Below are 22,562 nucleotides of genomic sequence, written 5' to 3' on the forward strand. Positions count from 1 at the left end.
GAGTAAATTGGAGATAATTGGCAGATTTGACCTTCAGTCGATGTTTTGTGCAGAGCGTGAGCTCTAGAGGTTGAAATGAAGTGATTCCAGTGGAATTAAAAAGGTAACATCCATACCTTTCTGGACATCTAAGGCAAGAAAATAAAATAAGGAAGAGCATGGAAATCGCAGCCTTCAAAGTCAAATCTCGCAATCTGCCAGTGTTGACCTTTGGCCATTCCAACTTGAATATCTGGAGCTACAGAAGTCCAATTGATGCAAACTCAATTTTTTTGGATTCATGACTCAAAGTTATATAAACGCTCAAAATTCCAGCCAAAAACGATGTCATATGAGGGAGATATGATTTTTCAAAGATGACATCTGAATTCTGCCAGCAAACAGGTTTCGTGAAGAAACGAGTCCAAATGACATTCCGAAGCATTTAAACCGATATCCAAGTTTTTATTTCAGCAATTTAGCTCCTCTAAATCAAAGCTTGAAGATTTCATGCAAGGCTATTTCTCCTTTTTAGGAAAATAGTTATTGAAGTACTTAAATGTAAACAGTCTACTTAATGGAGGACTATTTTGTAAAATAGAGACCTAGGGTTTCCTAGGATATAAAAAAGAATGAGAGAAGAGAAGGGGAGCAGCGAGCCAAGGAGAGAAAAACGCCCCCTTCCTCTAAGAAACCCTAAATTATGCATTCTTTCTTCTTTTTGATTAGTTGTTCAACAAACATGCAAGGCTAAACACTTTTTCTTGGTTGCAAGGACACGGAAACCTTCGGATTTCAAGAACTGTGAGATTTATTTTACCTTTTCTTTTCAGTTTATATGATGAATATGTTTGTTCTCCTATGCTTATTTTTCCTATGATTGTTTATTTTAATTGCTAGAGCGGACTCTAAGTTATTATTGTAGACAATCTATTGTTAAGTTTGATATCAAAACCGGAGTTGTGGTATATGAACTTGTGAAGCAACTGAGTTTAATAATTGTGGCGGATCTACGTTATTAATCTTAGGGAGAACATTCAATCAAATCAAACATAGACTGCGGACAGTTATGTTTTCTTGATTAATCAACTTATCTAGTTCTTAAGGCTGCCATTGAATTAAATTACTAGTGCGGACACTGTGGTTGTTTGATGGTTAGGGCTAGTTATACGGCGGATCCGTTAACTAACCAATGTTAAGAAGAGATAAATATTCAGAATATAAATTGATGTTTCGTTTCCATGATCAGTTCTGATTTCTGTAGGTGGATGTGTGCTTGTGACCAAGGTTTGTTCTCTTGATAATTTTCTGATTTTATTAAATTTAGTTTGATAGTTTTCTGTTTTCTTTTGCTTTAGCCTAGATAACGTCCAACCCCCCCCCCCCAAATTGCATATCATCTAGCATAAAAATCTGACTTGAATCTTCCTCGTGGGATCGACCCCTTGCTTGCTCTATACTATCTTGTGTGTTGTGTTTGAAGCTAGGGTAATTAATTTGTGCGACCGCGACATCGCAACAACCATTGTGAGATTTCTGCTATTACCTATTTTGCTACTTTGGTTTTGAATTAGTTAAGCAGGATGTAATAGTCTCACGGTAAAATTATTGTAGCGCGCTGTTGCGAATGAAATTATAAAAAATGGAAGAGCATTGGCGAAGAAAGGAGGTTCCCCATTAATGTATGAATGGTATGGTGAGAGGTATTGGGGTGCTGCCCATGGATTGGCAGGTATTATGAATGTTTTATTGGATGTAGAGCTGAAACCTGATGAGTTTGAGGATGTCAAGGGCACCCTTAAATACATGATCAATAACTGTTTTCCCAGCGGCAACTACTCTGCAAGTGAAGAAGATCGCAAGAGGGATGTTCTTGTGCATTGGTGTCATGGAGCACCTGGAATTGCTCTTACACTTGTCAAGGCAGTTAAGGTAAATTTCTCCAGTTATCTAGTTCATTGTAAGCTAATTTAAGCCCCACTGGAGCAAGAACTAGATATTTATGAATGATTCAGATTTTGACCTTTCTCCTTTAGTCATGTTAATGATAGCATTAAATTTGCAAATTCATTGGCAAATGGCAATGGCATTTATTGCATGTGTATGTCTTGATCTCTGAGGTATCCGATATGGCTGAATACATGAAATAAATGTTAAATCTTTGAATTAGATCTTTATTTTTGGTCTGAATCCGAGTAGGTTTTCCAACCGAGTGGAGCCTTAATTTTTGTTAAGAATGTTTTGTGTAGGAACAGTATACATAGGTTTACTTGAAACTGTAACTTCTGTAGTAGCAAAGCTTATTCCTTCTTTTGATAGCTCTGATCACACATATCAGGCTGGATACTTAAAGACTGAAACTAACTAGATAGCAATATTTTTTCCCAGATCATGTAAAATTATAGGTAGGAGCCCTTTGTCCTTCTGGAAACTACTTTGCCGCAGCTTTTTACAAAATTGAAATGTGCAATGCTCAGGTTTTTGGAGATAAAGAGTTTCTGGAAGCAGCTATAAATGCTGCAGAGGTAGTGTGGAACCGCGGGCTGCTCAAGCGAGTTGGAATTTGCCATGGCATCAGTGGGAATGCGTATGTGTTTCTCTCACTGTACCAGCTAACAGGCAACATAGAGTTCTTATACAAGGCCAAAGCATTTACTTGCTTTCTGCTGGATAGAGCTCACAAACTTATATCGGCCGGAGAGATGCATGGAGGTGATAGCCCCTACTCAATGTTTGAAGGAATGGGAGGTATGGCTTATCTTTTTCTAGATATGATCGACCCATCCAAGGCTAGATTCCCTGCTTATGAACTCTAAAATTTTTCTATGAATATTAGGTCACAGTGGTTGAGTTGAATACTAGGGTAGTTCAGTGCTGTCATTTGAGTTGTATATGAAAATGCAATGATAGAAGTCCACCTTCAGCCTCGACAATCATGCATTATTTTACAGTAGACTATGGTTTTACAAGTGTGGGGTTTGATCTCCCATCAGGCAAAGAGCCACTTTTGCTTTACATAATGGACGGGTGATCAAATGATATTAATAACAGATTCTCGAATTACATATACCAAGTATATATGATCATTTTACTGCAGAAATTTCGCGTTCTGAAATAATGGAAATCACTAGATATCAACCAAATAGAATGGAGCAAAATGTATTTCAGAAATTATTCTAGCAACCACTGAATATATTAGTACTTCTCCTCCTAACAAAATGGAGCAAAATGTTATCTCAGCGCCAAAGAATAGGATTTATATGTTACTTCTTGTTACTGTCTCACAAAAATCTAAGAGCCCAAAATCTGCTTCAAATCACCCTGGCTCAGACACCACATAAACAGCAAAAACCTTCATAGAAGGATGGTGGTGAAGAAGTATACAGATCAATCAAGTCCATGATCACTTGGTACTCTTCAGCTGCTGTTGGTTCAGTTCCAGATTATGAGAATGTAGAGACTCTTTCTATCACTGTCTTAATATCAAAGAATTCGCCCAAAAATCTGCATGAGCTCTACCTGGCTACTGACATTAATTAGAAGAAACAGGCATGATCAGCATTCAATTGAGCATTTTATTTTCTTCCTAGCGAGCAGGGAAGTCCTAATGATATGACACCTAACACCTTGTAAGGGTGAAGAATAGCTATAACTTGTATGGTTCCCCACACTGCCTTCAGAAACGTTTTTGATAGTGTTATTAAATTGTAAGTAACCCCGTGGCTCTTGGTTTAGGTAAAAGTTGACTTGATGTGATTCGGTTCATCTAACATGTTCCATATAATTTGATTAATTTGTTCAAAACTTAATTTTACTTTTAAAAAATTTCAAGCTAAAGTTATTATAAGGGTTTTTTTTAAAAAAATAAATTAAACAATAATATTTTGGATTCATCTGGTCAAATTAAGAAACTCAATCGTGATTTAGGTCACTCCATCAAGTTTAATAACTTTGCTTGATGTTGATGCTAGTTGTTTGTAACTCGGTTGTCTTCTTGTTTGTGCTTGTTGCATTAAGATTCTTTTAAGGCAGTTTTTGGCTATTTGTTTTTCTAACGTTCAGAGGAAACAACACTGGGCCTGCAATGATTAACTGAATAAGATATCCAACATGAAGAGGAAACAACATTTTCAATTCAGAAATACCTGTGTCCGAGTGCTCTCCGGAGTGCTTCTGTGTTTGCTATAAAACAAATGAAATAGATTTATTGTTGGCATTTTCATTCACATATAACAATAATTTTTTAAGCTATGTTTAATGAACATATTTGAAGTCAAATCTAAAGTGAATCTCGTACACTTTTAAGATTAAAACTTTAATGAAAATTGTTTAATCAAAGTTGGTAATTGTGATAAATAATTCTAGTAATTACAAAAATGATTTCTTTATTAGTTTTGATTCTAAAATCAACGATAAAGAGAAGGAGAAGAAAGAATTTTCTATACTATTTTTTTCCAGATTTTAAACACTCTTTCTTACCTTAGATTTTAGAGTTTTCTTCTCGGTTTGAAATTTGTTTTTCAATCAAAGTTTATAGCTTACATTTCAGTTTATGCTCAACCGATGTTCACGAAGTCATCTAACACCGTTTGGGAACGCGGTGTAAACCATATTTTTAATTTTTTTTTGTTAAAATTTTATATGTTTTGAATCATTTTGATATGGTGATATCAAAGATGATTTTTTAAAAATAAAAAAACATTATTTGCATGCATTTCAGCATGAAAAGTTATTTGAAAAACAACCGCAACCATACTGTCAAACATACTACATGATCACACAACTAGTATTGTTGCAAAACATCAAGTATTGAGATGAATCATTAAAACTTTTACAGAACATTGGCCGAATGTGTTTTCTAGATGGCATCGATCTGCACTCAACCATCCAACAAAAGGTTCCTGAGGAAATACACCACATGAAGACGATTCATTTACACACCCCAACAACTCCTTAGAGACATCGAAGCTGTCTAATTATTAGGACGGGCGGACAAGATTTACTCACGCTAGAGTACTTACATGCAGAATCAAGATCAAAAAACAAAAACCTAAAAGAAAAAAAGATTTTCTTAATATAATATCAGATTTGAAGAAAATTAAAAATTATGAGTATATATACTTCTTAGAAGAGTTTGAGCACAAAAGATAAGATAAAAACTCATTAATAAAAAACTATCATTCCTACTATTACAATGGTTAACTTCTACGTTGAAAAATATTTGGAAAATAACTAATTTGATGTCTCTGTTTCGCTGTAGGGCTGTATTATTTTAATTAAATTATGGGAGGTTTTTATGGGTGTGAAGCATGTATTCTAATTTTATTTATTTAATTAAATTATTTCATCAATTCAAGTCATCCTATTATTCAATATAATCCCATTTTTAGGATCTCGAAAAACGTTTTGCATAATAAAACGAAAATTGTCTTGGTGTAATCACCATCTCCTCCCTAGCAACTCGTGGCTCAGTTTCAATTCGAGAGGATACATTAATGTTAAGGGTTTTTTTCTTTTTCATCACTTTCTTAGAGGATTGTGTTTGTTCAGTACTGTTAAGGAACAAATTAATGTATAAGTAACAAAAGTGTGTTTTGTTGGGTGGACGAAGACAGACAAAATAAATTTATCATATTTTTGAACAAATTAATGTATAAGTAACATCATGTATCAAAGATCCAAGTTCAAGAAAAGCTCAAATGAGTCACATGATGTTTTCAACAAAAAATAGTAATAGCTTTTAATATTATGAGGGCATTTTATAATTGAACTGGACTGAAATTTTATGAGGGAGGGCATGCATTTTATAAGCTCATCTCCATATGAAGAGATTAGCATGTTAGTTCCCGTTAAGGTCGGGATAATGTTTAAATTGGATCTAGAAAAAGCTATTTCAATTTATTTTTTTAATTATTTTTGAATTTTTTTAATCAAGTTTTATTTACTAGGTTAGTTTTAGCTCATTTTTAAACAATTTTGTACATTGTTTTATATCAGATTAAAAGAGATTAACAAAGTTCAGAATTTTTTATCAGGTGACGTGACATTTTAAAATTGGTTTAGATCCTTCGTAATCTTTAATTTCTGTTTCTTCTCGTTTAATTCAACAATTGCCCATTGCAAATAAAAATAGGAAAAATGGGAAATTAAACAGAATCAGATCTTAAAGATGAAAAAAATCTTATTTCAAACATAGTTCTATACAACATATCAGCAAACCACAAGTTGCAAGGCACTTTATATCCCAGCTGGAAACCATCGTAACAATTGAAATGGTCATAGAATATAATCTTCAGTCACAATGTTTGCTTAGGAAGTTAATGATCAGCTCATTCACCTGCTTCGGGAGATTCTCATGAACAAAATGGTTCCCTTCATCAAGGAACACGTTGTCCAAATCCGGCACAAAATGCTTCAGTTGCTCACTTTTTGTGTAGTCCTCCATACCTGCAAACTTTAGGAGATAGTCCTTCTGGCCATTGATCAGTAAAGTCGGTGCTGTAACTTTTGGATCGGTAATTCCACAATCTATGCCTAAAGACCTGCATGAATTCCATGCCATATCCCTCTTAGCGTAGTTTGGTTTACATAAGAATACAGCATCCTAAACGACTTTACTGGTTACCTGTAAGGAACCTGTAATGCAAAACGAAATCCAGACTTCTCGTATAATGATGCATAAGCTGCAAGATCTTCTTCGGAGAACCACGGTGGCAGAGGAGTAGATGGGTCAACCAAGTCCATGATTTCCTGGTCATCTCTAGCTGTTGGTGGTTCAGTTCCAGAAAAGAGAATGTATATGTTTCTCACCACTGTCTTGACATCTAAGCGTCCGAAATCTGCTTCAGCTCTACCTGGTTCCTGTGTTTATTTAGAGAAAACCGGCAAGTTGTATTTATCATGATCACCAACAACTCACTCTAGGATCTGAAAGGCAAGTATCGAATACTGGAGATAAATGAATCGTACCTGCCACCTTGTTATGTAGAAACCTGATGGCATGAGATCATTTCGAATACAATTAGGACCTGGTAGCAAGAAAGGAATACCGAGGGACACAAGACCTGAAACCCTCTCAGGGTGCACAACAGCGACTAGATATGCTGTTATAGATCCAAAATCCTTCCCAATAAGAAAAACCTGGTGCCAACATCAAAGCATTACATTTATGTATATATGCACATAAGATCAAAATTGGAAGTTTTTTATGGTTTTCGACTCTTTGTTGCTAATTGAGATTCTTAGGAGGTTTTTTTTTTCACTTTCTGTTTTTCTTCCAAGTACTTCGCTTCGCGAGCAATTACTAGGCCTTCATGATGAACGGCAACAGATATCCAACATTTAGAGAAAAACACATTTTCTATTCATATATATCTGCGTGTGTCTGCAGGACTTGCCCTTTCTAATGTTAAAATTTGCTGCGATGCTATTGAACTTGATTTATTCTTGATATTTTCACATATAACTCGTGCTAAATTACCAATCAAGTGAGTAATAAAAAGAATTAACAGAAACCTTTACAATGAAGAATCCATTTTTAATAAGCATGGCAAGATAAACATGCGGGGTCTGAATTTGAGATGATGGTTAATTTGCGCATCATCCTCAAGGCAATTTTTTTTAAAAAAAAAGCATTTCTGCTCAATTACCCCCACAAAAGATTCCCTAGGAAACAGGCCAAAAAGAGACCTATAATATGCAGTTAATAGAAAAATGCCAAGTTCGCATCATTAAAAACCAGAGAAAAACTCTGATTATAACCTTGTTGATGCCAAGTGTATCAAGAAGGGCAACAACATCATCAACAAGGTCCATGAAGTTCCCCTTCTCTGGTTCAGCTGGCTGTTCAGATAGCCCATAGCCCCTAAAATCAATAGCTATTGCTCTATAACCAGCAGCTGCAACAGCATTCATCTGGTACCTCCATGTGTACCATATTTCAGGGAATCCATGTAAGAACAACACCACCTTGGGACCTGTTAATAAATGAACATGATCAGCCATGAAGAATTAAGTTACAATATGAGAGGAAACATTTGGTATTTGACTAATACCGGTGCCAATCTCTGCCACATGCAGTTTTAGCCCTCTTACTTCTACAAGGGTGTGCTTGATCAGATCCATGATTGGGAGAGAGAGTGTTTGTATGTGTGAGAGAGATGGGTGTTTCAATGACTTGGGATAAAAGAGATGGTCATTAAATACGTGAGTGACCAGTAAACTGTTGATGGTGTCGGTGAAACCGACAAGGAGTCGATAACAAAATGGGATCAATGACCGAACAACTTTTCTACTTTCGGGCTGGTCTTGTTCAATTTGGCAATAAAAACAAGTTCATGATTATTTTTAGTTTAGTTTGGTTTTTATTAAAAAAAATAATCAAATTAAAATTTTTTTTGAAAAAAATTGAAATCAGTTCAAACCAACCGATTTCAGTTCGGTTTGATTTTTTAAGATAAAAACTGGTTCAAACTAGTTTGACATGGTTTGGCTCGGTTTTGGTTTGTTTTTTCAGTTTGGATTCAGTTCAATTTGATTTTTTCGGTTTCAGGCTTATAAAACCAAACTAAACCAGTCGGTTTTTTCAAAATTTTAATCGGTTTAATCGAGTTTTTTTTACGATTTGATTTTTTTAGTTATTTTTTATAATTTAATCAATTTAATCAATTTTTTAATTTTTTTACTTATCCTTCAAAAAAAAAAAACACAACAAAAGAAAACTGATATCAATCTCCCAATCATGGACCTTCCAAAGAGTCTTATATCAGTCTCCTTCTTGAGCTTGTAAATCCAACCTTACGTTTAAGGAAAGACTAGCAGTGTACCGCGCTAGGCGGCAGTGTTCATATATATATTTTTTAAAAATGTACATGTACAAAAAAAAAAAAAACCTGTGACTAAAGTAATTGACCGGACTAGAAGAAATAAGTCATTTTGCATTTTAATTAAATCATAAAAAAAATAATGACAACAAATAGATTAAGGGTGTATTTGAAAATGCACTACAAACTGGGTTTTCAAAAATTTTAATTTTAAAAAAACTAAAAAACTTTATTTTAATGTATTTTTAAACAAAAAATATTTTGAATCGTCACCGCTACTATAATTCCATACATGCCCTAAAGTAAAAAAAAAAAATTGATATCAATAACATGGGAAGAAATCATTTTTGATGTAGTTGGGCTTGTATTAACATGTGATTTTAGAAAGTTAGATGTGAATCTGTAACAACTAGATAAAGATCTACTCTAAAAAATTATATGGATAATCTAGTAGATACATTTGTAGACCAGTTGGATAAGTCTAAGTCCAAAAGGAGATCTGGTCGCACCAAACCAGAATAACAGCTAAAAAAGATCACAACCTTTGATCTAACCGTTAGATTATGCTAAAATTTTTACAAGTGTTCCGAAGGCCATTTTCCCTAAAGAAGTCATGAAATCATTACTTGGACTGTCAAATCTTTAGATTTTGAAAATCTCTCATCTAGGCCTTGATTTTGGCAGTTTTTATGATTTTCCTTACTATTTTCGGATTTCATGCTTCTTTTCTTTGTAAAATTGGTTTTTTTATTTTGTTTTCTAATTGAGGTAGGGTTTTTGGTCTATTTAAAACTTTGTAAACCTCCTAAAAGATTATTATTTTAGAGAAAATAAAACTTTTGAACTAAGGGTTCACATATGCCGCTCATTTTGCACATTAAAATTCCTATGTTCTTTCTTTATTTGTTATTGTCTTTAACTTTTGCATGCATCGGTTTTTTAGTATTTTTTATATTTGTTATAAGTTATGTTAACATTACACCTAATGATCTTCAGTAACCTTCAATTCTACGTTTGTTTATCTTTTACTTTTGTTTTCCAGGTGAGTGAGATAATTTTTAATATGCATGTAATATAAATAAATTATATATATTTAATATATGATAAGTACGAATAGCATTCTTTAATATCTATATATGTTGATTTATTTCCAAGTACTCGTAAGTTTCTTGAATATGTATTTGTATTCTATTGAATTAAATTTTATTCGATATAACATTTAGTTAGCTTAGATAATTACATAAATATCTATTATATCTTGATTTCGGACTTGTCAGAAACTCCATAATAAAAGAGGGTAGTTTGTTTTTATACATATCATATTTGTATACCTAGCTGGCGAAAGAGATATCAACCCATGCACGATTGATCATCTCACAATACTCTGTTTTGGAAATCTTATGGTTTTATATGTTATCTGATCTGATATGTATTTCATTACTATATACTAATATGTTTAATGCATACATATGGATGTATGTATGTGTGTGTATAACTTACAATTTATAATATCTAAAATATTATATTAAATTTTATTTATATTAGAAAATAATATAAATTATATATTATAATTTATTAAATTTAAATTATTAAATTAAAATGATTTTTTAATATGAAATCATAATCTGAACCCTCGTAGCACCGCTTCAATATTGTCAGTTACGTATCTAAATCCGGGTCGTGAAATTAAAATTTTTTTATGATAAACTGCCGCTCAAGGAGACATGTAGTCCTACGTCATCACACGATTAGTATTGAGATGAATCATTAAAACTTTGACAGAACGGTGGCCAAATGTGTTTTCTAGATGGCATCGATCTGCACTCAGACATCCAACAAAAGGTTCCTGAGGAAAGACACCACAAGAAGACAATTCATTTACACACTCCACAACTCTCCTAATTACAGGCATGCGAAGCTGTCTAAGAGGACGGACAGACAAGATTTACACTCACGCTAGAGTACATACATGCAGAATCAAGATCAAAAAATAAAAACATAAGAAAAAAACATAGATTTTCTTAATATAATATCAGATTTGAAGAAAATTAAAAATTACGAGTATAAATGCTTAGTAGAAGAGTTTGAGCACAAAAGATAAGATAAAATGGCCAAAAAACATGATAACTATATGAATTAACCCTAAAAACTCATTCATAACAAATATCATTCCTACTATTACAATGGTTAACTTCTATGTTGAAAAATAACTAGTTAGATATCTCTGTTTCTTTGCAGGACTGTACTATTTTAATTAAATCATCGATCGAAGGTTTTTATGGGTGTGAAGCATTTATTCTCCTATATATCTCCTCCCTAGCAACTCGTGGCTCAGTTTCAATTCGAGAGGATACATTAATGTTAAGGGTTTTTTTCCTTTTCATCACTTTCTTAGAGGATTGTGTTTGTTCAGTACTGTCAAGGAACAAATTAATGTATAAGTAACAAAAGTGTATTTTGTTGGGTAGATGAAGAAAAAGACAAAATAAATTTATCTTCACATATAACTACTCCTGCTAAATTACCGTTCAAGTAATAAAAAGAATTAACAGAAACCTTTACATTTAATAAGCATGGCAAGATAAACATGCGGGGTCTGAGTTTGAATTCAATGAACCTAAAAGCTATAAAAATATTTTTTTTATTTATAAAAATATAAGTTACCTTCCATTCAAATACTCTCTGGTTAATCATGCATCATTCCCAAGGCAAGTTAAATAGATAAAAAACAATTCACAAAATAACTAAATAAAAAGACTAAAATACCTCTCATGCATGAGTTAATTTTTTTTATTGAAGGGGCAAATTTGATATTTTACTGTATTTTAAAAAAGAAAAGGACCAAAATAGCCTTCTAAGCCAATTTTAAAATCTCTTATCTAGAAGATAATAAGATCATTCCACTCTACTTGGAAAAAGTTAAAAATACAATTATACCCCCAACACAATTTTTTATGACAAATGCTCCAAGTAAAGATAAAATGTTTCTTATTCCCTTTCCATCTCCATCTTTATTACCATTCAACTTCAACTCCTACTCCATAGTCACCTGTTACACTTCTTCCTCTTCTAGTGCAACCAATAGTGGTGGGAGACAATGAAAAAGTGGGTTCCTTTAGAAAAAGTAATAGATTTGTTGTATAGATTAATTTCTTCTTTATGAACTTTCGCATCTGACTATATTTTATGGATGTGCCCTTTAAGCACTTGGATGTTCTACGGTAGCTCGGCAAGCCAAGAACAGTCAGAATTTTGTGGTTGGAAAGTAGGAAAGAAAACTTGCTTACTGTTGGGGTTAAGATTTATGGATAAATATCGTGGCTATGTATGATATTGGGAACCCCTTTATACTTTCTGTTTTGTACCGAGGAAGGGAACGGAATGATGCCATCTTTCTGTGTTTTGAGTGGATTTCCAAGGACTTCTTGGGTTCAAATTAATGTTCCCAAAATGCAAGTTCCCTAGTCAGATGAGAAAACACGATGAAAGGAGAGCTGAAAACAGATCCTTCAGCTTTGTTCCTTGACCTACAATCACTATCCTGATCTCTTACCAAGGTAGGGATTTATCTTCAGAGAATCCTTTGGATTCTTGGATCAGATGTATCTAGTTACATCCGTTGCTCACTGAAATGCAATAAAATGGGAAAATAAACCAGAAAATTCTTATTTCAGTTCACAGCATCAAGTCTTGCTATATAAGCACACTTCAGGAAAGACCTTTTTATTATCGTGAAAGGATAACATTGCATAACTTCAGCTGCTCATCGATACTTATCTTTACTTGCTATGTTTGTTGAGGAAGTTGATCATTATCTCATTCACCTGCTCTGGAAGTTTCTCATGAACAAAATGGTTCCCTTCTTCCAGAAAGACACTGTCCAAATCTGGAACTATATGCTTCAGAAGGTCACTCTTTATGTAGTCTACCATACCCGGGAAACCAAGCACATAGTCCTTCTCACCCATAATCAGCAATGTTGGTGCCAAAACTTTTGGATTAGTTATTCCACAGCAATCTATGCCTATAGTCCTGCACAGAAACTCTTACATTGATGAGAGCGATGGCCTATCTTTATCTAGGACCAAAATAGTGGAAATCAAAGTGGGTAAACATGCAAGTTTTTCTATCCTAGTATCTTTCTGTAAATTATTCCCCAAAGGGGACTTGAATGGTTACCTATATGGAACCTGCAATGGATACCGAAATCCAGACTTCTCGTACAAGGATGCATAAACTGCAAGATCTTCTTCAGAGAACCATGGTGGTAGAGGAGTTGATGGGTCAACCAAGTCCATGATCTCTTGGTTCTCTTTAGCTGTTGGTGGTTCCTTTCCAGAGAAAAGAATGTAAATGTTTCTTACCACTGTCTTAATATCGAAGCGCCCGAAATCTGCTTCAGCTCTGCCTGGCTCCTGAGAATGTTTAGTACTTACAGGTATAATTGACATAGAATGGAAGTCCCATTGACACCAACTTGTTACTAAAGATTGCGAAGGAATTTATTAAAATACAAGACTTTATTGACATACCTTCCACCTATTGCAGTAGAAACCTTCAGACATCAGATCAGTTCGGACACTACTGGGACCTGGTAGCATGAAAGGAATACCTAGAGATACCACACCGGAAACCCTTTCTGGGTAGAGAACAGCTACCATGTATGCTGGAACTGATCCCAAGTCCGTCCCGATGAGAAAAGCCTGCTATCAATAACCGAAGTCAAGTATATCTTACATTTCAGTTTAATTATGCTCACGAGCAAGCTTTAAAAACTGACTGAATTTTTCAGGTACCATCCCACAGCAAGCAGGACTGAACATGTTCACTAAAATTTTGAAGGACAAGTTAATATTTGTCATTAATTTGAATCAAGGCATGGGGTGCTTAAAAGTAGTAAAGATTAAGAAATGACATTACCTTACTGATGCCAAGAGTGTCAAGAAGGGCAATGGTATCCTCAACAAGGTCAATGAAGCCCCCTTTCTCAGGTTCAGCAGGAAGCTCTGAGAGTCCATAGCCCCTAAAATCATAGGCTATTGCTCTATATCCAGCTTTCGCAACAGCAATCATTTGATACCTCCATGTGTACCATATTTGTGGGAATCCATGCAGGAACAACACAACCTTAGTACCTGCAAACAAGATTCCACCACTAAAATTACTTATAACTGTGATCAATAAATGAAGAAACGAAATCAAAGAAGAAGTTCTAGTGATGGTTTGCAGTACCAGTGCCAATCTCTGCCACATGTAGTTTTAGCCCATTTACTTCCACATGTGTGTGGTTGATATATTCCATGTTTCACAGAAGATATGTGAGAGAGTACAGAAATTAGTTCAATGATTAATGGCCTTGAATTATTAAGAACATTAGGCAAACAAACAAGATGGGTTGACTTAACTATCACACTAAGCTGCTACTATTACCATTGTGACTCCTACCTTGAAAAACACCACTTGTAGCACTTGGAAAATATATATTAGCATAAATTATGTTAAGTGTTTTTATGGGTATGAAACAATGTATTCTAATTTTATTTACTTAATTAAATCATTCAATCAATTCAAGCGCTTTATTATTCAATTTAATCCATACATGACAGCACGGAATATAAAGAATTTATAAGCCTGCTGATAAATTGAATCCGATCTTTTCAATGTCAAAAATTAGTTCCTAACTTTATTATGCTGGTTGCTTGCCTTCAATACAAAAGATATTCCCTGGAGAAGAGAGAAGATTTTCTAATGGTTTGTCTTCATGTTGATAATATGATTTATACAAGAACAAGTAAAGATATGATTGCAAAATTTAAGATTGCTATGATAAAATTATTCGAAATATCAAATCTTTACTTAATAAGATATTTTCTTGGCATTCAAGTAAAGCAATTTCTAGGAAAAAATTTTATTTCACAAGAAAAGTACGTTACAGATCTTTTAAAGAAATTTAACATATCAAAATGTAAACTTATAATATCTCCAATAACAACAAATGAGAAATTACTGTTGGATGATGGTGTAGAGAGAAGATTTTCTAATAGTATGTCTATAATATGATTTATGCAAGAACAATAAAGATATGATTGCAAAATTCAAGACTGCTATGATAAAATTATTCGAAATGTCAAATCTTAGCTTAATAAGATATTTTCATGGCATTAAAGTAAAGCAATCTTTAGAAAAAAATTTTATTTCACAAGAAAAGTACGTTACAGATCTCTTAAAGAAATTCAACATATCAAAGTGTAAACCTATAATATCTCCAATAACAGCAAATGTTGGATGATAGTGCAGCAAAAATTGATTCAAAGTATTTCAAAAGCCTTATTGGATCTTTGATCTACCTCACAAATTCAAGACCTTATATATTTTATTTTGTGAGCATTATCTTTAGAGTTATGGAGAATCCTAGCAAACTTCATCTTGTAGTAGCTAAGAGTCACCAATATGTGATGATTGATCATTTTATAGTTTGAAGCCACGTGCTCATTTCACTTTGATTTTCTGATGAGCCTTATCTCATGATATTATTTGTTATGTCCTGTTTGTAAAACTTTCTTGTAAGAGCCTAAAGTCAAATTTGTATATGTTTTTCTTTATTTTATTACCTTGTTTATGTATATTGAACATTATCTACTCTCTAAGTTATTGAACTCACCTTTTCGTTATTTATTTTAAAAAATTTATAGTTTGGTTAGCAAGTCATTTTTATTGGACTTTCAATTTTTTTTTTTTGTTGGTGTAATTAATGTTATTTTTTTATACTTAGTTAGTGCTCTAAAAATTACTGAAAATCTATTAACACAATTAATTTATACTATGAAGTTAATTTTGTTATTAGTGTTGTATAAAACTCTAATTAAGTTATAGAAAAAAAATTTGTATATGTGTTGAGGTTCGTACATATATGAAAACTTAAAAAAGAAACTTTTTCTATGTGCCATTGATGGATTCAGATTTCCAGTCATGACAACATGGTTTGGACACCATGATATAAAAGCCATTTATTCTTCTATTTGAGTGGAAGTCCTATAAAGCCAAATGCAACTCATTCTGTATGGTACCTCGCATGGAACAGGATGATGCTACCTTTCTCTGTTTTGCACTGGACTTGTTGGATTCAATTGTTTGAAAAAAATTAGTTCCCTTGCCAGATGATCAGAAAACATGCTGAAAGGGAAAAAGGAAATATATATTTTAGCTTTGTTCTTTAAGCTTCAGTCAGTGTCCTTATCTTTAGATTTCTTTGGATTCTTGACTTGGTTTTTTTCCAGTTAGATTCATCACTCACTCAAATGACAAAATGGGTACCAAAAAAATTCTTATTTATGAACACAACATCAAGTCTCGGAAATTAGCACACTACTGGAAAGCCAATTTATTGTTGTGAATGGATATCATCGCATCTCTTCGGATGCTCATAGATAGGCCTCTTTAGTTGCTATGTTTTTTGAGGAAGTTGATCATTAACTCATTCACCTGCTCTGGAAGTTTCTCATGAACAAAATGGTTCCCTTCTTCTACAAAGACGGTTTCCAAATCTGGAACTCTATGCTTTAGTATGTCACTCTTTATGTAGTCTGCAATGCCCGGGAAACTAAGAGCATAGTCCTTCTCCCCCATAATCAGCAACGTTGGTGCTACAACTTTTGGATTAGTTATTCCACAGCAATCTATGCCTAAAGTCCTGCACAGAAACTTTAACCATTAACGTTCACTGTTATTACTCTCTAGAGCTAAATGCTTTGGTTTTCAGTCCCAGGAGTGTGCAATTAGCAAGAAAAATGGAATTTTTTTTATCATTGCCTAGAATAGTTTAAGTCACGTGATGACAACGTAATTAAATAGCGAAATTTTTTATGTATTTCCATCGTTTAGCCATTGGAGGTTAATTTTCTTTAACGGAGTTGTATGGTTACCTGTATGGAACCTGCAATGGATAGCGAAATCCAGACTTCTCGTACAAGGATGCATAGACTGCAAGATCTTCTTCAGAGAGCCATGGTGGTAGAGGAGTAGACGGGTCAACCATGTCCATGATCTCCTGGTCCTCTCTAGCTGTTGGTGGTTTAGTTCCAGAGAAGAGAATGTAGATGTTTTTTATCACTGTCTTAACATCAAAGCGCCCGAAATCTGCTTCAGCTCTGCCTTGCTCCTGAGAATATTTAGACATTGCAGGCGTGATTGATATATAATTGAAGTTCAATTTCTACCAACTTAAAACTCAAATAGTTTTAAGGAAATTATCAAATGTAAGACTTCGATGACAATGACAATATACCTGCCACCTTTTGCAGTAGAAACCTTCGGGCATCAGATCAATGTCATCACTGGGCCCTGGTAGCCTGAATGGAACACCTAGTGATACTAAACTGGTAACCCTCTCCGGGTAAAGAACAGCTATCATGTATGCTGGAAATGATCCCAGGTCTGTACCGACTAGAAAGGCCTGGCATCGATGCAGGTATATATTACATTTCAGTTCATGTATGCGCAAGAACAAACCTAAAAGTTTCTTTATGCTGAACTGCAGCTCATAGAGATCATCTTTGGCGCTTCCCTACATGGCCTTGACTAATTATCTGCAACATTTATCTCAACATCTAGAGATGTTACACACTCAATTCACCTAGTGTTATGCCTGTTTCTGAACCTTTTGTTTTTTGAACTACAGTTGTGCGGTAGATTGGTCAAATCTTTTTGCTTGATGGCATCTAAACCAAGCATCCCTCAAAGGTTCCTGAGGAAATACACCCAACAAAACAATTCATTTACTCACCCCAACATCTCACCAGAGACTTGTCGGGCTATGATATAAGAGGGTACCAAAAATCATTAGAGCATCTGGTGGAACCATCAACCTCTATGATTTCAATTTGGCCGAACAGAACATGCCAAGTTTACCAAAATTCGTCCAATTAAGAATTTGCAGGTAACGTCTCACAGTCTGCAGAACTGACCATATTTTATTTCAAATTTAAGGGGAAAATGAATATTTATGTGATTAATTTGAACCAAGATTCATGGCATGAGGTGCTTAAAAAGCAATAAAGATTAAGAAATGACATTACCTTACTGATGCCAAGAGTGTCAAGAAGGGCAATGGTATCCTCAACAAGGTCAATGAAGCCCCCTTTCTCAGGTTCAGCTGGAAGCTCCGAGAGTCCATAGCCCCTAAAATCATACGCTATTGCTCTATATCCAGCTTTCGCAACAGCAATCATTTGATACCTCCATGTGTACCATATTTGTGGGAATCCATGCAGGAACAACACAACCTTAGGACCTGCAAACAAGACTCCACCACTAAAATTACTAACTGTGATCAATAAATGAAGAAACGAAATCAAAGAAGTTCTAGTGATGGTTTGCAATACCAGTGCCAATCTCTGCCACATGTAGTTTTAGCCCATTTACTTCCACATGTGTGTGGCTGATATGTTCCATGTTTCACAGAAGATATGTGAGAGAGTACAGCAATTAGTTCAAATGATTAATGGCCTTGAATTATTAAGAACATTAGGCAAACAAACAGGATGCGTTGACTTAACTAGCACAAAGCTGCTACTATTACCATGGTGACTCCTACCTTGAAAAACACCACTTGTAGCACTTGGAAAATATATATTAGCATAAATTATGTAAGTGTTTTTATGGGTATGAAGCAATGTATTCTAATTTTATTTACTTAATTAAATCATTCAATCTATTATTCAATTTAATCCATACATTCCAGCACGAAATATAAATAATTTGTAAGCCTGCTGATAAAATTGAATCCGATCTTTCCAATGTCAAAAACTAGTTCCTAACTTTATTATGCTTGTTGCTTGCCTTCAATACAAAGGATATCTCAACGGAATCTTTAGGATCTCAAAAACTTTTTCTTTTTTTAATAAATGTAATTATATTAAAAGAAAAATTATACAAAATACTAGGAGCATACTTCAAGAAATACAAAGATTCGTTACTCAAATCTAAATGACCTTAGACAACAGAAAACAAAGTAAAAGCTAAAGAAATCTGAAAAATTTTAAAAACAGATTTTGATACAGAGGATGTACCAGAGAGTACAGCAATGACTTAAATGATCAATAGCACTGAATTATTAGTAAGATAAGGACATCAAACAAGATGATTTGACTTATATAGCCAGTTAATGAGTGATCAATTACCAATTATCCGAGGACTAGAATACGGTGATGGACGGACAAGATTTACTCACTTTAACCTGAATAGGATATATACCTGTAGAATCTTATCTCTCCAATGCCAAAAACTTGTTTCTAAATTATTGTTCATGTTTGTTGTCCTGGATACGAAAGGCATCCCTAAGGAATCTTTTGGATCTCAAAAAGGTTCATTATATAAAAATAACGCATGGTTTTTTCCCTCATCAATGGCCTCGAAAACTAATCACAGATGTTTTGTAGTTTTATCCATCAAGAACAATAGCACATTATAGAGCCAGAAAAGGTTGGAAGATGCAAGCCAGCTGGTGAATATTACTGTTCATTTGGTTTTCTGTGGTTGGAATGGTGAAAAGATTAGAAAAATGCAGTACAGCATGCAAGTATATCAATTTGGTTAGCTTAGGTTTATTTCCAGGACCCAGAAATGATGACAAAAGTCACATCTCAGAGCAGATCCAAAATACCTTAGACCTCATTTCCACAAGTCATGCCATGCAACCCACAAAATGCTTTTTATTTTTTTACGTAATTTAAGCCCACATCAAGAATACATTTGTAAACATATGTAATTGTTGAATCCAGAACCGGAGAGAGATTTGAAGTTCTGAATCCACAAGAGTTCATTAAAATTGGTATGAGTACATTTCAGATAGTAAGTCAGCAAAGAAACCTTTTTTTCTACTATTCTCTAGGAAATACAACTTTCTCATAGATTTCAAGCTAAACCAAGCCTAAAATAATGGATGAACACATCATAAAATCCCAGGAATGAATTTGACTTGAACACCAAGAATGTGACTGGTAGAAATGTCAGTTTTGCTACCTCAGCCACAAATTTACAGGTAGTTCTGGTTGCAAATAACCATAGGTGTCAGTCCAAATCGTTTGAATTGGATCAAGCACAAATCCACCAGCAATCATAACCTAGTTGCTGAGTCTTGAGCACAAATCCACCTGCAATCATAGTTGTTGAGCTGCAAAAGTTGGGTGATTAGGCTCATTAAAACAATCTTTCAGTAAGTCATTGTTTCTGCACGAGATGCACGACATCTCCAAGCTCTACTTCACTTCCTTGCCATTCATGCTCATCCTTAAATAGAAGTTCAATCTGCTCCAATGACTTCCCTTTCGTCTCTGGAACAAGTGCGTAAACAAAAAGGACTGAAATAGCTGAAATTCCAGAAAAGACAAAGAATGTTCCACCAACAGAAATTGCACGGGTAACGGAGAGGAAAGACATGGCAACCAAGCCACTGCACACCCTATTCCCTACTGCACCAAGTGCAGCCGCTTGAGCGCGTAGCCTTAGAGGGAAAATTTCTGATGTCAAGACCCAGCAAACAGGGCCAATTCCCACCGAAAAGAATGCAACATTTGAACAAACAAAAAGAATTGCCATTGCAATCCCAACCTGCCCTTGCCCAATAAAAGTGAGAGTAACACCAATGCTGAACAAACAAATAGTCATCCCAATTGTACTTACATAAAGCAAAGGTTTTCTCCCAAGTCTGTCAATGAGAAATATGGCAACCAATATAAAAGCGGTTTTCGAAACACCTACAGCAACGGTTGCAGCAAGAAGCTTTGACTTATCCTGAATACCAGCTCCTTGGAAGATTTCAGGGCTATAGTAAACAGTTGCATCTATTCCGGTGATCTGTTGGAAGCACTGGATTCCAAAACCAGTGATCAGCATTCGGCGAAGAGAAGGTGAAGGGCTCAACATTTCACGCCACACAGCTTTCTCTTCATACTTCTCAGCTGAACCAGTTCCAGCAGCTAGTAAGATTTCTGCAAGTCTCTCCTCCACTTCTGCCTCATTGTCAATTGTCTTTAACAGCACTGTTCTTGCTTCTTCAACTCGGTTTTTCATGACCAACCACCTTGGTGACTCTGGGATTATGAAGAGTGCAGCTCCAATGAAGAATGAGGGGAGAATTCCGACGCCAAGCATTACCCTCCAGCTTATATGTTCTGGAAGACCTGAAAATGCAAAGTTCGAGACATAACCGAGTAATATCCCGAGGTTTATGAAAATCTCTGGGAAGGAGGTAAGAGAACCTCTAGTAACACTTGGTGATATCTCAGCAATATAGATTGGGGCAATCATGACACCAAACCCTATTCCAATACCAGCCAAAAATCTTCCTATTATTAACACTTCGAAAGAAGGAGCAAGTGTCATTGTAGCTGCACCTGTTTGAAAGATAATGGCTGCTAAAGCCATTGTCCATTTCCTACCAATAATATCCGATGTTCTTCCACCAGCTAAACTACCAAAAAGTGAAAGAATGCTTAAACACCCAATAAGTACTTCTTCCTGTACCTCAGTTATCTTTAGATCTTCTTGAATGAATATGATTGCTCCACTCATGACACCGACATCTGCAGATTGAAAAACATAATCATAAATAATAAATTGGTTTTCCATTATAATGATCAAAGATAAAGTGTTATAAGAATCTTAATCCAAACATATCAACCTACCACTCACCCTATTGGAAATTCTAGATCACCCTTGATTCAATGATTAAAAGTATTAACTATTCTTCAATCATGAACAAAGACACTCAAAAAACAACATTAGCTTTGTCAGTTCCATGTGATTCATATATTTTGATTACCATTAATGCATCATAAATTGAAGGAAAAAAAAAGGACATTTAATAGATTGACTTCCACAAGATTTTATGAGCTTTCCAAAAAATGAAACAAAACAGTATTTTTTTTTTCCTACTAATTAAGCATGGAGGACTGGTCGAACCAAATAATCAAGAACAAATATCAGCCAAACAAAATGAACTAAGACAACAGAAACAAAAACAGCAACAACAGCACTACCATCTCAAATGGGAAGAAAAATAAATGAGAGCTTGATTACCATAGCCAAGAAGAACAGAATTGAGGGATGCAAAAATGGCACAAGCAAGAACATATTTTCTAGTACTGCTACTCCTCTTTTCTTGATGATGATGATGTGAACCATCATCAAAATCCTCTGTAACTTCAGAATCCATTCTCCTGTACTTATTCTTGGTTCCAATAGACAAACCAACCTCTCCATTCCCATTTTCTTGGACACCAACCAATCCCATCTCTTTTTTCTTTACCTCTTCTGAGTCAAAGTAACACAAAAACTACACAGACCCAGAAGTTCTCTTAACAGGAAAAGATGTCAGACTCAAGCTGAACTTAGGCTTTAGATCTGAAACTTTAAAGAGAGGAAGACATGTCCTGAGCAAGTGGGCCTTACTTTTTGCCAAGCAAGGAAAGAAGGAAACCACTTGAAGGTGACGTAAATTATTCTTTACATTAAATGGCGGCAAGCATCACAAGACATTGACTCCCTACTTTAAAATAGGGATTAATGGCAATTTCAAGGTAACACTACAGCTACAAGCTTTTTTATTCCCACTATTTTTGTTCAAGTAAAGAAAATGTTTTTCTCAAGTCCCATACTTTGTGTTTTCCTTTTTTGAATCCCTGAGATTGATTAAAGAATAAAGAATGGATGATGCAAAGGATAATTAAATTTCTTACACAAACGTTTTTACTAAATGACATG

General features: G+C 34.6%; 5 protein-coding genes across 6 annotated transcripts; 1 reads left to right on the forward strand and 4 right to left on the reverse strand.

Moving 5' to 3' along the window:
• The first annotated feature begins 1,503 nt into the window (after nucleotides 1–1,503).
• On the forward strand, nucleotides 1,504–2,912 carry LOC133669384 (lanC-like protein GCL2). The gene is made up of 2 exons (XM_062089490.1): nucleotides 1,504–1,911; nucleotides 2,457–2,912. The coding sequence occupies exons 1-2, from the start codon at nucleotides 1,660–1,662 to the stop codon at nucleotides 2,793–2,795; spliced, it is 591 nt and encodes a 196-aa protein (XP_061945474.1). The 5' UTR covers nucleotides 1,504–1,659; the 3' UTR covers nucleotides 2,796–2,912.
• A 3,225-nt stretch (nucleotides 2,913–6,137) lies between these two features.
• LOC133669598 (uncharacterized) lies at nucleotides 6,138–8,181 on the reverse strand. Its single transcript, XM_062089798.1, has 5 exons — nucleotides 8,034–8,181; nucleotides 7,741–7,955; nucleotides 6,949–7,119; nucleotides 6,605–6,840; nucleotides 6,138–6,521 (listed from the first exon to the last, which is right to left on the reverse strand). Exons 1-5 carry the CDS (start codon nucleotides 8,101–8,103, stop codon nucleotides 6,272–6,274), a joined length of 942 nt encoding a protein of 313 aa, XP_061945782.1. The 5' UTR covers nucleotides 8,104–8,181; the 3' UTR covers nucleotides 6,138–6,271.
• A 4,327-nt stretch (nucleotides 8,182–12,508) lies between these two features.
• On the reverse strand, nucleotides 12,509–14,164 carry LOC133669610 (uncharacterized). The gene is made up of 5 exons (XM_062089809.1): nucleotides 14,034–14,164; nucleotides 13,722–13,936; nucleotides 13,334–13,504; nucleotides 12,981–13,216; nucleotides 12,509–12,833 (listed from the first exon to the last, which is right to left on the reverse strand). The coding sequence occupies exons 1-5, from the start codon at nucleotides 14,101–14,103 to the stop codon at nucleotides 12,581–12,583; spliced, it is 945 nt and encodes a 314-aa protein (XP_061945793.1). The 5' UTR covers nucleotides 14,104–14,164; the 3' UTR covers nucleotides 12,509–12,580.
• A 1,948-nt stretch (nucleotides 14,165–16,112) lies between these two features.
• Nucleotides 16,113–18,424, reverse strand: LOC133669611 (uncharacterized). The gene is made up of 5 exons (XM_062089810.1): nucleotides 18,182–18,424; nucleotides 17,876–18,090; nucleotides 17,086–17,253; nucleotides 16,724–16,959; nucleotides 16,113–16,491 (listed from the first exon to the last, which is right to left on the reverse strand). Exons 1-5 carry the CDS (start codon nucleotides 18,249–18,251, stop codon nucleotides 16,239–16,241), a joined length of 942 nt encoding a protein of 313 aa, XP_061945794.1. The 5' UTR covers nucleotides 18,252–18,424; the 3' UTR covers nucleotides 16,113–16,238.
• A 1,135-nt stretch (nucleotides 18,425–19,559) lies between these two features.
• Nucleotides 19,560–22,320, reverse strand: LOC133669243 (probable polyol transporter 4). 2 transcript variants are annotated; one of them, XM_062089302.1, is made up of 2 exons: nucleotides 21,879–22,320; nucleotides 19,560–21,382 (listed from the first exon to the last, which is right to left on the reverse strand). In XM_062089302.1, the coding sequence occupies exons 1-2, from the start codon at nucleotides 22,090–22,092 to the stop codon at nucleotides 20,019–20,021; spliced, it is 1,578 nt and encodes a 525-aa protein (XP_061945286.1). In that variant the 5' UTR covers nucleotides 22,093–22,320; the 3' UTR covers nucleotides 19,560–20,018. The 2 variants fall into 2 exon arrangements, with proteins under 2 accessions (XP_061945286.1, XP_061945287.1); XM_062089303.1 differs by lacking the exon at nucleotides 21,879–22,320 and adding an exon at nucleotides 21,492–21,859.
• Between the last annotated feature and the right edge of the window lie 242 nt (nucleotides 22,321–22,562).

Source organism: Populus nigra, chromosome 12, assembly GCF_951802175.1.
Source record: "Populus nigra chromosome 12, ddPopNigr1.1, whole genome shotgun sequence".
NCBI classification, from domain to species: domain Eukaryota; kingdom Viridiplantae; phylum Streptophyta; class Magnoliopsida; order Malpighiales; family Salicaceae; genus Populus; species Populus nigra.